We start from the raw sequence: 14,587 nt of genomic DNA, 5'->3' as shown, positions 1-14,587 counted from the left end.
GAAAAAAGGTGATTAGTCAAGTAGCCAAAAATACAAAAACATCCGAAAAATTAAATTAGATAGTTTATTAATATTTAAATTAAGTGAAAATTAGATATGGAATTATAACCATCCAATTAACCTCCGCTCATCTGACGTCTGTCATATAAAAAATACGTCAAACAAGATCTACCTCAATAAAAACTAGTTGAAACAAAACCGAAACTTAAACAGGCTAACATTATCATTTCAACTTGTTCTTCTCAGCAATTTAACAAAACTAAACTGATTCAAAGCTTTATTAAATATCATTTCAAACCCTGCGAAAGTTGAGCAACTGTATATGATGTTTATATCATTATTTGGTCTGAAAAGTACAACCAAAGAAAAGAACATAAGGCAAAAATGCAAGCAGTAAAATGAACAGTAGGTCAATTTAAAGGATACATGTAGCTAAAGAGGTAACAATCAAATACAACCTAGTTTTCGAGCCGCCCAACGACCAAAAAAAACCTTGATTGGGCTGCAAACAAAGAACATATGAGAAGAGAGAAACATCGTAATTAGTCTGAAGCTGGAGTGCCGATGGGTGGGATACAAGTATCAAGCTATAATCACAAAACAGTTTCAAGTGAATGGAATTGGCCTACAAAAAATTATGGCCTTCTCCAGAAACCAGCTTCCTTGTTTTCTTTTCTACCTACACAACTAAAGAGCAATTAGAACTGAAGCCACATTGTATTTCTTCTCCATATTTTATCTACATCTCTCCACCAGATCGATCATGTCTTCTTCCCTACTTAATGAAGCTTCAGCAAGATTTTACAACAATGGAACTAAAACCCTATTGCCTTGCACTGGTTTCTTATCTACAAAAGAGCTAGGCAATTCCCAGAAAAGCAAAAAAGAGGAACAAAAAACTGTCATTATATCACATTCTGAAGGAGCTGTCGAATGGTGCAATTGATTTGCCACATCAAACACCATATATTACCTTAAATATGAGCTCATGTATAGCCTAACCCCGATGTCAATGGGTCCATCATCCCCACCAACCGCATGAAGTGCTACTGGTATTGTCGAGAGGAGTCTAACTGTGAGGGGAAAAACTGCAGGGTCAACTCCAGTATCTGAAACATGAGATTTCAAATTGGAGTCCTGTTCCACAGCAGCACTACCCCCTTTGCTTGCTCCTCCATTAGGACATACTCCAAGCGTCCTCTTGTTAACATTCTGGTCGCAAGGAGAAATAACTAGTGCAACATCTTCCAGTGCCTTCCACTTAACTGAACCTCTACTCCTATGTGAGCGCCTAGAACAAAAAAAACTAAGCACCAATGTAGATGTAGTGTCAAGCCATTCAACTGCCAAACCTTCAACTTCATCATAGTATATTCTTCGCTCAATCTGATATCATATGCCATGAGAAACTAATCAAAACAAAAGAAAATAAAATAGACCGGTTCAGACATTAAAAAGAGAATACAGGTTCAAAGAACACTCACAGCCAGCTTCTGTATGTACACAGACATGAATCTTGGACCAAGGCCCAATACCCTTGCATCTGAGAACAAAATCTGCAAATATAAAGAAGATGCCACAGATAAATCAATCATCCATCAAAACTTAATGCCTATAGGTCAGAAAACATGATGATGCTATCGTCTTCTAAAAGCTAGTTGAATAGCCCAAGTTGCAGACCCAATATATTTGAGGACAATCAAAGGTTTGACATGAAAAAGTAGAACTCCAATGACAGTTTGGAAAGAACACAACAAATACCGCATGAGGAAGAATTTTATGGTACACAACAGAACAGAGAATTTAGGTTCTTGATTCAATTATATCATACAATGATGAAATACAAATAGCATTTTGGGGGAAGAAATAGTATCACAAAGGAAAGGTGCTGGAGTGTTGGACCACAAACTAAGGAATAAAAGAAATCCACAAAAGGCAGTAATCCAATCAATAAAGTATAAACAATTCATAGTAACAGCCGCTCACATTTTGAAACAAAAAAGCAATTGATCTCCAAACCAGTTTAGAGAAAACAAAACCTACTAGAAGAAATGAAAAGTATCATTGCATGAAGGTAGTGCACAACTTATATCAGAAGGCATAAAAGAATTACCCTTTTTTTCTTCAAAAGAGCCCACATGTAGAGCTTTTCACAACCATCCGCAACATGTTTACTAGCCAATTTTCTGTCATTGCAGTGCAGAGCAACATCTGAAAGTAATTTCGAGCATGGAACTCCATGCTTTAATGCCGCAGATGATAATGCTTCTCTACCTTCTAAGGAGTCTGCAGCATCTTTGTCAAAATAGATGCCAGTAAAACATCTCATCTCCTCATCGCTATTAACTCTCTGTATGATTCCTTGGTGCTTCAAATATACCTTCTCAGCTTCAATTGCTGCTGCAAGTGTGCGATGGACTACAATATCAGGATACCGCCGCAATGGTGAAGTGAAATGTGTGTATAGGGGGACAGCCAGGGCATAATGATTCCTCTTTTCACCATCTTTTAACTCTCCACTACAGAAATAAGTTGCTAATTGCATAGGCCTTGTAGCATAGGATATAAGAATATCAAACAGCAAAGGATCATCATGAAGTTTTGTCCTTATCTGCTCCAATGACTGTTGGAAGTGGACTGAAGAGGATGTGTCAAGTTCAAAACCATGCTTAGAACAAAATGATTCAAATTCTCTGAGTTTCCTTAACATAGGTTCTGGATGCCTTCTCAATAATGCACTATCAGGAAAAGTTCTGGATATAACTTCGGCCACTGTTCTGTTTGCCAAAAGCATGAACTCCTCAACAAGAAAATTCGAATCCTTTTGCTCATAAAACATACTATCATATGGAATTCCATATTCATCATATAAATAAATTAATTTAGAATTTTCAAGCCGCAAAGCCCCGTCTCTAAATCTCTTCTCCTTCAGAGTTTTTGAAATTTCATGAAGAAGTTTGACAGATGAAATGACATCATGCCATGTAAACTGACCATGCAACTGGGGACAATTATTCCCAAAAATCTCTGGACTATCAGAATCAATTAATCCATCAATAATATCCTGAGCATATTCATATGAGAGTTTGCAACAACAGCATATCACAGTTCGCTCAATCCAATAATCTTTAACATCTCCACAGCCATTTATGTCCAAGAACAATGAAAAAGCAAGTCTATCCACTCCAGGGTTAAGTGAACCTATATTCTCAGAGAGTAATGGTGGCAACATTGGTATCTTGCGCTGCAGAAGATAAACACTAGTTGATCGGATTTGAGCTTCCTTATCTAAGGCAGTGCCTGGTAATACAAAATATGATACATCAGCAATATGAATGCCAACTCTGAATATGTCATTGGCTAACTTTTGAACTGATAAAGCATCATCAAGATCTGAGGCAGAAGAAGGATCAATTGTAAATATACATAAATTTCTTATATCTCTTCTACATCGAAGTTCCTCATGTGGGATCTTCCAAGGAGTATGAGGGATGCAAGACAGTGAATCATGAGAGAATTCACATGTACGAATTGCATTTTCAAATAAAATAGCATCAATATGAGACTCTACTTCACTTCCCCGTCCTAAAACATGCAAGACATGTGCACGAGGAGATGAACTCTCTTTAACCCAGTCATAAATTCGTGCAGCCACCAGCTCATTTTCAACCGTGACGTCACCATTGTCCAATCTCTTCTTAATGCAGTCAGGTAAATCTCCAGCAAGAACCATCATTATCGGGAATCTTGCATCATTAGGCATCAACTGGACATATCCACCATTTTGCGATGGCGATAAACATGATTTTGTATTCTCTTTCACATAAAACTCCTGGAAGGAAAGGAACTTCTTAACATTAAGATGGCCAACAACATTGTCTCGCAGCCGAGACTTTTCTAGGATGGTTACTACCCTACCAGTTGGTCTTTTTGCAGGATATAAATTAATCAGTGCACAGATCCTCCCGATTATCTTAGACACATCATATTGATTACTAGAATGATGTGCTTGGGAAGGATCCACAACTGATAATTGGTTTATATCACATTGCTCATAATTTGATGAAAGATCATCACAAGAAATTCCATCCAACACTTTGTCCTCACTACAACACCTCTTATCAGGCAAAGAGGAACTCCTAAAACTGTCAGACTTGCCATCAGCATCAAACTTATTCTTGCCTTTACAATTATGGCTATTCTTTTCGGTCGGCTCAGCAGGTAAGTTGGCATCGTCCATTGATTTTATATTGTTATGAGCTTCACTAGTGCCTTTCATCTTAGTCCATACCGTAAAAGGATCCACCTTAATTGCAACTATGTCTCCTTCCACCTAGATGAGAACAGTGAACAATCTAAATCAATAAAAAATTCTAAAGCTCAACCAAAGAAAAAGATATTGTGGAAATTTCCCCATGTTAACATTTTGATTGTTCTACTTGAAATTCTACAGCAGCCAAAACACAAGTTGCTATACATTCGTTTGAAGGGAAAGTCACTGAATCAGCATGTTTGCTGACAGAAGATCAACACAGTCAGATGAAAAGCGGAAAGTTAAACATACAACAGAACAAAACAATTGGCTCCTTCCATTATTGTACATTATAAAGAAAAAATTTAAACACAAAATATAAATATTCATTTGATGTTTCTAGGCCTCGTTGTATTATGTCCGTTCAAGCACCTTACAAATTGCTCAACCCATAAACAAACATAAGAAATATCTATGTCTAGCCATCTAGATACGAGTATGGGCCATAAAGGAGTGGACATGGACACCAATATACATGCAAATAGCATGAACAAATGTTCCAAAATTAGAAGCATAAATCAAAGTTCGTTTGACAGAAAAATGAACCTAAATGTTTGAATCCTTCCAAAAACCCTACAACGAACTTTGAGACTTTGAGTTTATGCATGAGCAAAAGCGTGAAAGCATGTGTGTACGTGTGTGCTTGTCAGTGTAAGGGAAAGAGTACTTACAGCTCTGTTCTGAGATGCAATTCCATTGATTAAGACATCAACTGGTAGTCCGTCAATTTTACAGTAGGCCTACAAGATTTAACATATCATCTTCAGACAACTTAAAAGAAATATTTGAAAAACCATACTCAGTAGCTAGCATTATTCAGAGCACGATATATCAAAGGAATTTCCAATAAAATATACCAAAGAGATTCTATACACACCTCAAGTCTATTGTGTGCATTAACACGAAATAAAGCTTTAAATATGTCCCCTTTCTGCAAAAGTGAAAACAACAGCAAAATTGCTGCATAATATAAACATTTTGATATCATTTGGACAAAGCACTCGCCACTAGCATCATTCAAATCAGAATGTCACACTAACCTGTAGTCCTTCATTGACATCATCTATGGACCAATGTGAAGGAAAATATTTCCTTTGTGTGTTATTTTCAGTTAAATCAGCAGGAGGTGAAAGCTGGTTTGAAGATATCCCTGAATTCCTTCCACTGGCAATCTGTTCAGGACATGATTTTATAATCCTTCCACCAGCATCTGATGAATGATGATTTTGATTTATCAAATTCTGCGATGCAGATAATTCTGCTTGATCATTAATATGCAGAGAAGGCAACGAACTAAAGGCAATCTTATTTCCTCCGGTCAAGCCATGCTCTATTGGATGATTTGAATGATTTTCCTGTTGTGTCAAAGAAGAATAATTTGAGGGTGATGTTAAGTTAGCATCTATTCTACCATTTTCCATGCACTCTGATGCTTCCCCCAGAATTCCATTGACTGAAGTGTAAGACGCTGACAAACGGGGCAACATATCTTGTAAGTTAAAAGCATAATAAGAGTGAAAGATGGTTTGGTGGAACACAAAACACAAAACACAAAACCATCTTCCAGGACAACAAACACAAAGAAACATCTGAAGAACAATACAAATTCAAATTACAATAGTAAAAATTGTGAGAAACAACATTCAATCCAGACTTATATCCCCTCTTAGGTTTCAATATCGAGAAATCCAAACAAGGGTACATTAGTATTGGGCAAAATTCGAGGAATTAAAGCAAAAGAAGTTAAAAAGAATAGTACCTGAAGTTGTAAGAGATGGATTGTGCTTAGATCGGCGATTGGATCGTCGTTTTTTCTTCTTCTCCTTGTCACAATCGCCGTTCCTTTCAGGAGTGGATTGCTCAAAAGCTGCCCTCATAACTAGAAAAGGAAGGAGAAGGAAAAAACCCAGAAATCTAAAGGAAAGAGAAAAAAGATAAGAAGACAATCTTCTCCCTTGGAAAAAACAGATGGAGAAGAGGTTTGGAAATGGATCTAAAAAGACCCAAAGTAAGAAAGGGAGAGAAGGAATCAAAGAGAAGGCGTGAGAAGGAGTTTATAAAACAGAGAGAGTGTTGGTGCTGGTGAGACTGTGGAGAAGATGAAAGGTCGCTATGATTGGTCGGCTAAGACAAGGGCGCCGACCCTTGATTCCTTTGTCTTCCCACTTTGCTTTTTTTTCCTTTAATTAATATCATTTCCCCTTTCTTTTCGTCTCCTTTTCCATCCTTCGCCTTTTATAAATTACTATCCAGTAACGCGAATATTACCCGTTAAATTTGTCGTTTTATTTTAGTATATAAAAAAATTAAATTTAAATAAAAAACATAGTAAAACACAGTAGAATCTAATATTATTAGAACATATATAATTTTTATGAATATAAAAGTAAACACACAAGATAATATTAACCACAAAATTTTCTTCCATCAAACTATTCATAATTTGTCATAATCGATCGCTTCTATATCTTAAACCCTTTTCCATTTTGCTCTAATCGGAATTGAAAGCATAAATTTAAAAAATATCATTTTAATGTTTACATTCCTTATGATGAAAGAGAGAAAAGTTAGGAAAAAAATTATAATACTAATTTTTTAATTGATTGTGAAAATAGTGATTGAATTAAAAAAGTATAATTGAAGAAGAAAAACAGTTTTAAAACAAACCTCTTCATCAGTCAAAATGAGTTTCAAAATTGATAGATCTTTGTAACGACCCAACTCTTTATACTAAGCTGAGGTCATTACTAAAAAGAAACAATGACAAGAGAAACTTTTTGAAACGAGGGAAGACTAAATTTTCATTGAAAACGGAATACTAAAACACTGATACATAAACGCGGAAGCAAAATTGAGTCCCTATATGGCATGTCACGGATCCTTCTCTGTCGCTCGCCATCTTTCCTCTACCTTTACCTTCGCCTGAAATATTAAACATAGAAAGACTCAGTAAGGGACCTATTACTAGTCCCGCTAGGTGTCTGTTAACTTCCCATTAGAGTCCTGAAAAAGGTACCCAATAACTGGCACGTTCCCGAACACATGCAACATGCGCTCCCGTAGGAACAGAATCTGGTCTTCGGCGTCCCGAGGGAGCACCTAGGACATACTGGTCTGTAGCGAACCCAGAGAAAACACTAAGACAATCGGGCTGCGGGAATCCCGTCGAATCAATCGAATCATATTTATATCCATGTTAGACTGGCGGTCCCGTCGGACTACGCAGTCCTAAATAGGTGGTGATCCCGAAGGACACCCATGCAGGTACGACTCTAATAGACAAAGTTAACATAACACCCTATCCATAGCATGTAGCACAACATAACATCATAACATGACATGAATATTAATCTTAACGTCCTTGATCATGTGATTAATATATAATGCATCAACAATCATCAACATCAATCTACCAGTCATTAACATAACATCAGTCATCATCATCAACATACTACCAGTCATAACATGACATCAGTCATCAACATAATCTCAGTATAATGACAGTCATTATCAATAGCATCAAATTATGACATCAGTCATCAACATAATCTCAATATAATGACAGTCATTATCAATAGCATCAAATTATGCATTTTAGCTACCATCAATGCATAATCATAATTACATGCGGTCTCTTGAATTCAGTTCGAATGTCTAATAGGAGAATCTCTTACCTGGAGATTTTAGCCAAACAAGGTACTCCCTAGTTGACAGTAAAAATTCTCCAATTAACTTGATCCTAATCATAAAAAGAAATCTCAGTATCTTAATTAATGAAATTAGCAATTGGCTAACATCCATAAATTCTCCCAAATTAATTAACTTCTCAAACAAAAGGGGTTGAAACCAATTCAACCTTGATTGAGAAAAATACAAGATTTAAATCTTAAAAAGTTTAGCCAATTAAACCTTTAAAGAAACTCCAAATAGATCCAAAATTAAATTAATTTAATTTCATTAGCTTACCAAGGTTACTTAGATTGAGGTTGAAAAAAAAAATCCTCTTATCCTTGATGGAATTCATCACTTTAAATCCTCCTAACTTCAACTGATGAGGCGGCAACAGCAAGGGTTATCTTAGAGAAGAAAATGAAGAACCTTTTTCTTTTTCCTTTACTTTTTAACTTAAGCATTTCAATGCTATTTATAGACTCAAATAATAACAATAATACTTCTTTATTATTATTTTTCTCTCACCAATATCTACAATAAACATATATATTTATTTAAACCATTATTCTCTCTTTTAAATAAATATATATTTTTTTCGTCCAACCAAATCAACTATCTCTCTTCTCATGGATTATCTTCTTTTTCAAACAAATATAATTATATTCCATAATATAACTAACTTCACTTTTCCAAATTATTAATTATATATATATATATATATATATATATATATATATATATATATATATCCATATATATATATACTCAATTAATTCCAATTCCACCAAAACTAACTTTTCCCTCAAAAAACTCAAATTAACTTAAATCCTCAATCAATTGAATCAATCAAATCTTTTCCAATAAATCACTTATAACTTCCAAAATGAATTATCTTAACCCAACCATAACAACTCCACTCCATAATTAATATTTATCTAATTAATTGTTATTTATCTTTCTCCAAAATAATTAATTATCTTCTACAATAATTAATTATTAATTATCTTTCTCCAAAATAATTATCTTTTCCTTAAATAATTATATTTCAACAAATATAATTATCTTTTCCTTTTACATAATAATTATATATATATTTCCACATATACATATAATTATTAAATCTCCAACAAACTTTTCACCCCACAATTTAATTAAATAACGTCCATAATTATTTAATTAAATTCAACTTCAACAACACTAAAAATCCACAACTTTACTCAATTCTCTTAACCTACCATTTAATCAAAAACTCAACAAACACCACATGCCAAAGCCTCTAATTAATTAAATATTCATTCAAGAAATATTTAATTAATTTCAATTCTCACATATAACTCAAATAATTCTCATTAAATGAACTCAAATAATTCTCATTAAATGAACTCAAATAATTCTCATTAAATGAACTCAAAATAATGTCCAATAAATTAAATCTAATTAAATAAAATTAAGATACTTAACTCCAAAATTATTTTAATTTTTGGGGCGTTACAATCTTTTTCTTGACCGCAAGATTGGACGTTTTTTTTTCGAAGAACTGTCACTTTAATTCTCCATGATTTGTTGAAATGTTTCAAGTCCCTAATCAAACAATAGGATTCATATGTTGACATTTTTCAATTCAATAAACTTTCGAATATAGAAGATACCCAATAATATTATTAGAAAAAAAATCAAATAAGTTTTTTATATAATAGTGAAAATTAAAAAATGTTAAATATTTTTTTGAGATTTCAACTCTTCAAACTTATATTGTTAATTAGAATTAATGTAAGATATTTAATTTTAATTAATTTCAAAGATGTAAATGAAAAACCTTCAATTTTTTTACATTCTTCATACTTTATTTTTTTAATTCAATTTTTTACATCTTAAAAGAAAACCGTATACATTATTACAAATAAAATAGTAGAAAATAGTTCATATGAATTTGTTTAAAAAAAAGATAAAATAAAAAATGAATTTACTAAACCAAATGGAGATTTGGAAAACAAAACTTAAAGTAAGAATATAAAGAACAGAAAAAGGTTTTTCTACTTTCAAACATTTATATATAGTATAGATTAAATAATTATTTTAAATGTGTTCCCGTTCTTGTTTTTTTTTCTTTTTCTTTTTCTTTGCTTTTGTAGTAAACCAACTTCTGATCTTTGGAGATATTGAGCAATACTTTTTTTTCTTAATATATAATTTTAAAATATTTTCAAAATATAAAAGTATATTTACTCGTTTTATTTGATGTCTATTCTTCTTATTGAAGTTGAAAATTATCTAAAAAAAAATTTTAATTAGTCACTTTGGTAAGGTGAGCTTAATAATAACTTACATGCATGTACTTATTTAAATGTAAAGATTTTATTCGTCTCTATGACTGTTGTACTTGATAGTATAATTTTTTTAAAAATCACCAATAAAATAAAAAAATAAATTAGTAAGTGAAGATAAATTTAAGAAAACTTTCCTAAATATAATAAACTATCAAAATATTTATAATCTGTCTAACAAATTCTATAAAATTAGCCATTTTTTAATATTTTAGGTTTGTCATTCCATTTTTTTTTCTCTTTAATATTTTTATAGTCTTAGTACTGTACTTTTCTTTTAGCTGCGTTTTTTTTTTTAGATTTAGGTAACGAAATCTATTTCTCTATTGTCCTTTTTGTTTTTCTCTCTTCTTTTTTTTAGTTGTGTGCCTGTCTTTCTTCTTCTTTCTTCTTTTTTTTTTTCCTAGGTAACCAAATCTAAAGGATGATGCACAAAGAACCTTGCAAAAATTGGTTAGACGTTTAATAGCCAAATCTAAACGATCGTGAAGCCAAATCTAAACGATCGTATACCAAATTTTAATTTTGAAAAAAAATGGTTACAAATCTAAATTATCGTGTAGCCAAATCTAAACGATCATGTAATCAAATTAATTAAACATCGTATAACCCAATTAATTAAACGATCGTGAAACCAAATTAAACGATAGAATTGAAAAAACAAATCTAAACAATCTTGTACCAAACAATAGTCAAATCTAAACGATTGTGTACCAAATCGCGTTATCGTATTGTTGACGGAGCATTTTTTGTATTTTATCCGTGGATCTCTGGGCTTTTTCCATTTTCGAAATTGTTCTATAAAATGTAAATACTTTTTTATATTTTTGAAAAGAACCCCAAATTTAATATAATATTTTTTTATAAGTTAATAAAAAAATTTGTTAAATATCAAAAAAGATGAAATTGGATATTTGATAATAAAATAAATAGAAATCAAAAGCTTTTCTATTTTTTTTTAATTAGAATGCACGGTTGTTCTTGCTTTAAACTAAGTGGAATCCATGGAAATGGCAAATATAAGAATAGAAAATAGAAAAATAGCAAACTGTTATTTTAATTTGATTTATGGCAAAACTAATTGCCCTAAATATTTTTCACTTTTTTGGCCCGAAATCACTCTCCATGGATAGCAATTGTCCATATACAAATACAGTGTATTTTGTGAGATCGAAAAATCAAATAAAATATCATATATCACAATTACAGTCTATTTGTAAACACATTCACTTATGATAATTATTAACTAAATCAAAAAATTTATTATATTTTTTTAGAGATCCCTAAACATATTCAATTGGTTTCAATATCCCCTAATTATCCCAATTTTTACCTTCAAATTAATAAAAAATAACTTCAAGTATTTAATATTTTATCCAAAGTATTATAGATTCAAAATTATATAATGCAATAATTAATTATTATGATAAAAAATAAGAAATTAATGAAAAAGAGTTTCAAATATTTATTTTTTAAGAGTGAATCCCTCCCTAAAATCATGACAAAAATAATGCAACAATTAGTTATTAACAAAAACATTAAAAAATTAACAAAAAGAATTTAAAAGATTCAAATTTTAAACGGGCATAGATACCGATCATTCCCTAAAATTATAGCAAATATAATTATCTTTTGCTAAATTAGTTAAGTTTAGATTCAAAATTCAACCTTCCCTAAAATCACACTAAATAAAATGCAAATATTAACTGTAACGCCCCAAAAATTAAGATAATTTTGGAGTTAATTATCTTAATTTTGTTTAATTAGATTTAATTTAGTGGGCGTTATTTTGAATTCATTTAATAAAAAGTATTTGATTTTGTGGGAATTGAAATTAATTAAATATTTGTTGGATGAATATTTAATTAATTTAGAGGTTTTAGCATATGCTGTTTGTTGAGATTTTGATTAAATGGTAGGTTCAAAGGATTAAACAAAGTTTGGACTTTTAGTGTTGTTGAAGTTGAATTTAATTAAATAATTATGGATGTTATTTAATTAAATTGTGGGGTGAAAAGTTTGTTGGAGATTTGATAATTATATGTATATATGGAAATATATATATAATTATTATGTTGAAGAAAAAGATAATTATATTTGCTGAAATATAATTATTTAATATATTTAAGGAAAAGATAAATAATAATTAATTATTGTGAAATATAATTAATTAATCTGCAGAAAGATAAATCTTGATTATGAAGTGGAGTTGTTATTGTTGGGTTAAAATAATTCATGTTGGAAGTTATGAGTGATTTATTGGAAAAGATTTGATTGATTAAATTAATTGAGGATTTAAGTTAATTTGAGTTTTTGGAGGGAAAAGTTAGTTTCGGTGGAATTGGAATTAATTGAGTATATATATATATGGATATATATATATATAACTATGATTGACGATGATGATTGGTATGTTTATGATGATTATGATACATGATATATTAATCACATGAATAAGGACGTTATGATTAATATTTATGTCATGTTATGATATTTATGATGATGTTACATGCTTTGGATTAAGGTGTGTCTGTTAATCTTTTTACCCCACCTGTATTGTGGTCCTATCTATGGGGTCACTCGCACGACTAGGGGTGTTCCTACGGGACCACTCGCACGATACATATATGTTTATGAAGTGTATACGGGGTCACTCGCACGACTAGGGGTGTTTCGACGGGACCACTCACACGATTAGGGGTGTACTACGTATTACATATATGTTTATGGAGTGTGTACCTGCGATCACTCGCACGATTTAGGGGTGTTCGTAAGGTCTCACTCACGTAGGTGTGCTCCATTGGACACATAACGTTATGATTATGTTTCTAACGGAAAGTTAACAGATCACCTAGCGGGACTAGTAGTGGGTCCCTTACTGAGTATATTTATATACTCACTCTTTCCTATGTTTGAGGCTAAGGTAAAGAACTTAATAAGCTGGCGAGCGACAGCGAGGGATCCGTGACATGCCATATGGGGACACAGTTCAGCTTCCGCACTCATTTATATGTCTTTCAGTATTTTTAAATTTTAACCATTTTACTTAAAGATTTTATTCTATTTATTTGTTTTTAGCCTAATGTTTATCTTTTTAGTAATGACCTTAACTTAGTTTAAAAGTTTGGGTTGTTACATTAACAAAAAAAAAAAAATCAAATATTCAATATTTTTCTTTTTGGAATTATACAAAATTGAATCCCTCCCTAAAATCATGGCAAAGATAATGCTAAGAAATTAACGAAAAAGAATTTAAAAGATTCAATTTTTTACGCACCACATACCAATTTCCCCTAAAATCATGGCAAATATAATGCAAATAATTATATTTGGTAAACTAGTTAAGTTTAAATTCAAAATTCAACCCCTCCCTAAAATTATGCCAAAATTCAACCTCCCATTCTCATCATTTTTTATTTTCTAAATTATTTACCAAAAAAACACATAATAAATTAAGTTTACATTCTCTTAATTTTAACATTTTTTTTTCTAAATTATTTATGAAAAATCATTAATTTTGCATCGCTGATATTAGATTCCTAAGATTCTGCCATGTCAGTGTATTTGTTGAGATGAAAAAAATCAAACAAAATATCACATATTACGAATACGGTGTATTTGTAAACAATAATTCTTAACTAAATAAAAAAATATTATATTGTTTGAACAATCCCTAAATATATGTCATTAGTTGTAACATTCCCTAATTATTAGGGTATAAAATATTAATTTTAGATTTTTAAGTTGAATTCCTAAAATTAAGCTAAAATAATGTACAATCCATTAATTTTAGTTAATTTATTTTGTTGGGTGTTTATTTAAGTTTGGAAAGGAAAAGAAAAAAATATATAAATTTTATAATATTATAATATAATGTATTATATATAATATAATTTATATTATTATTATTATTATATATTTTTTTAAAACCCTAAATTCATCATCATCTTCTTCATCTCGGCCGCAGCCCCTCACTCTCATCTTCTTCTTCTTCGAAATCACACGGCCACCGCCGCCCCTTCCTCTCTTCTCTCCATTGAGATCTCCAACAACAATCTCCCTCCGTCCATTGAAGCCGCCACCGTCACCTTAGTTCTCCGTCAAGCTTCTGATCGTCGTTAGCCCAAGCCGCCACATCCCGAGCCGCTCCCCTTTTCGTCAGCCATCTCTTCTGCGTCACGACATCCGAATCTGAAGCGAGTGGATTGTGTCTACTCCAACCAGTGTTTGTCCACGAAGCTCCGACCGTCGTTGTTGCATCTCCACGAACCCAGCCGCC

At 31.8% G+C, this 14,587-nt stretch overlaps 1 protein-coding gene across 1 annotated transcript; it reads right to left on the bottom strand.

Annotated features, from left to right (window-relative positions):
• Positions 1–308: 308 nt before the first annotated feature.
• Positions 309–6,498, bottom strand: LOC103488626 (DIS3-like exonuclease 2). The gene is made up of 7 exons (XM_008447447.3): positions 6,072–6,498; positions 5,353–5,780; positions 5,190–5,243; positions 4,984–5,052; positions 2,114–4,333; positions 1,485–1,556; positions 309–1,386 (listed from the first exon to the last, which is right to left on the bottom strand). The coding sequence occupies exons 1-7, from the start codon at positions 6,187–6,189 to the stop codon at positions 970–972; spliced, it is 3,378 nt and encodes a 1,125-aa protein (XP_008445669.2). The 5' UTR covers positions 6,190–6,498; the 3' UTR covers positions 309–969.
• Positions 6,499–14,587: the final 8,089 nt, after the last annotated feature.

The sequence above is a fragment of the Cucumis melo genome, chromosome 3, assembly GCF_025177605.1.
Source record: "Cucumis melo cultivar AY chromosome 3, USDA_Cmelo_AY_1.0, whole genome shotgun sequence".
Lineage (NCBI taxonomy): Eukaryota > Viridiplantae > Streptophyta > Magnoliopsida > Cucurbitales > Cucurbitaceae > Cucumis > Cucumis melo.
Note: the sequence above shows the minus strand (reverse complement) of the source record. Positions and strands in the feature narration are given on the sequence as shown.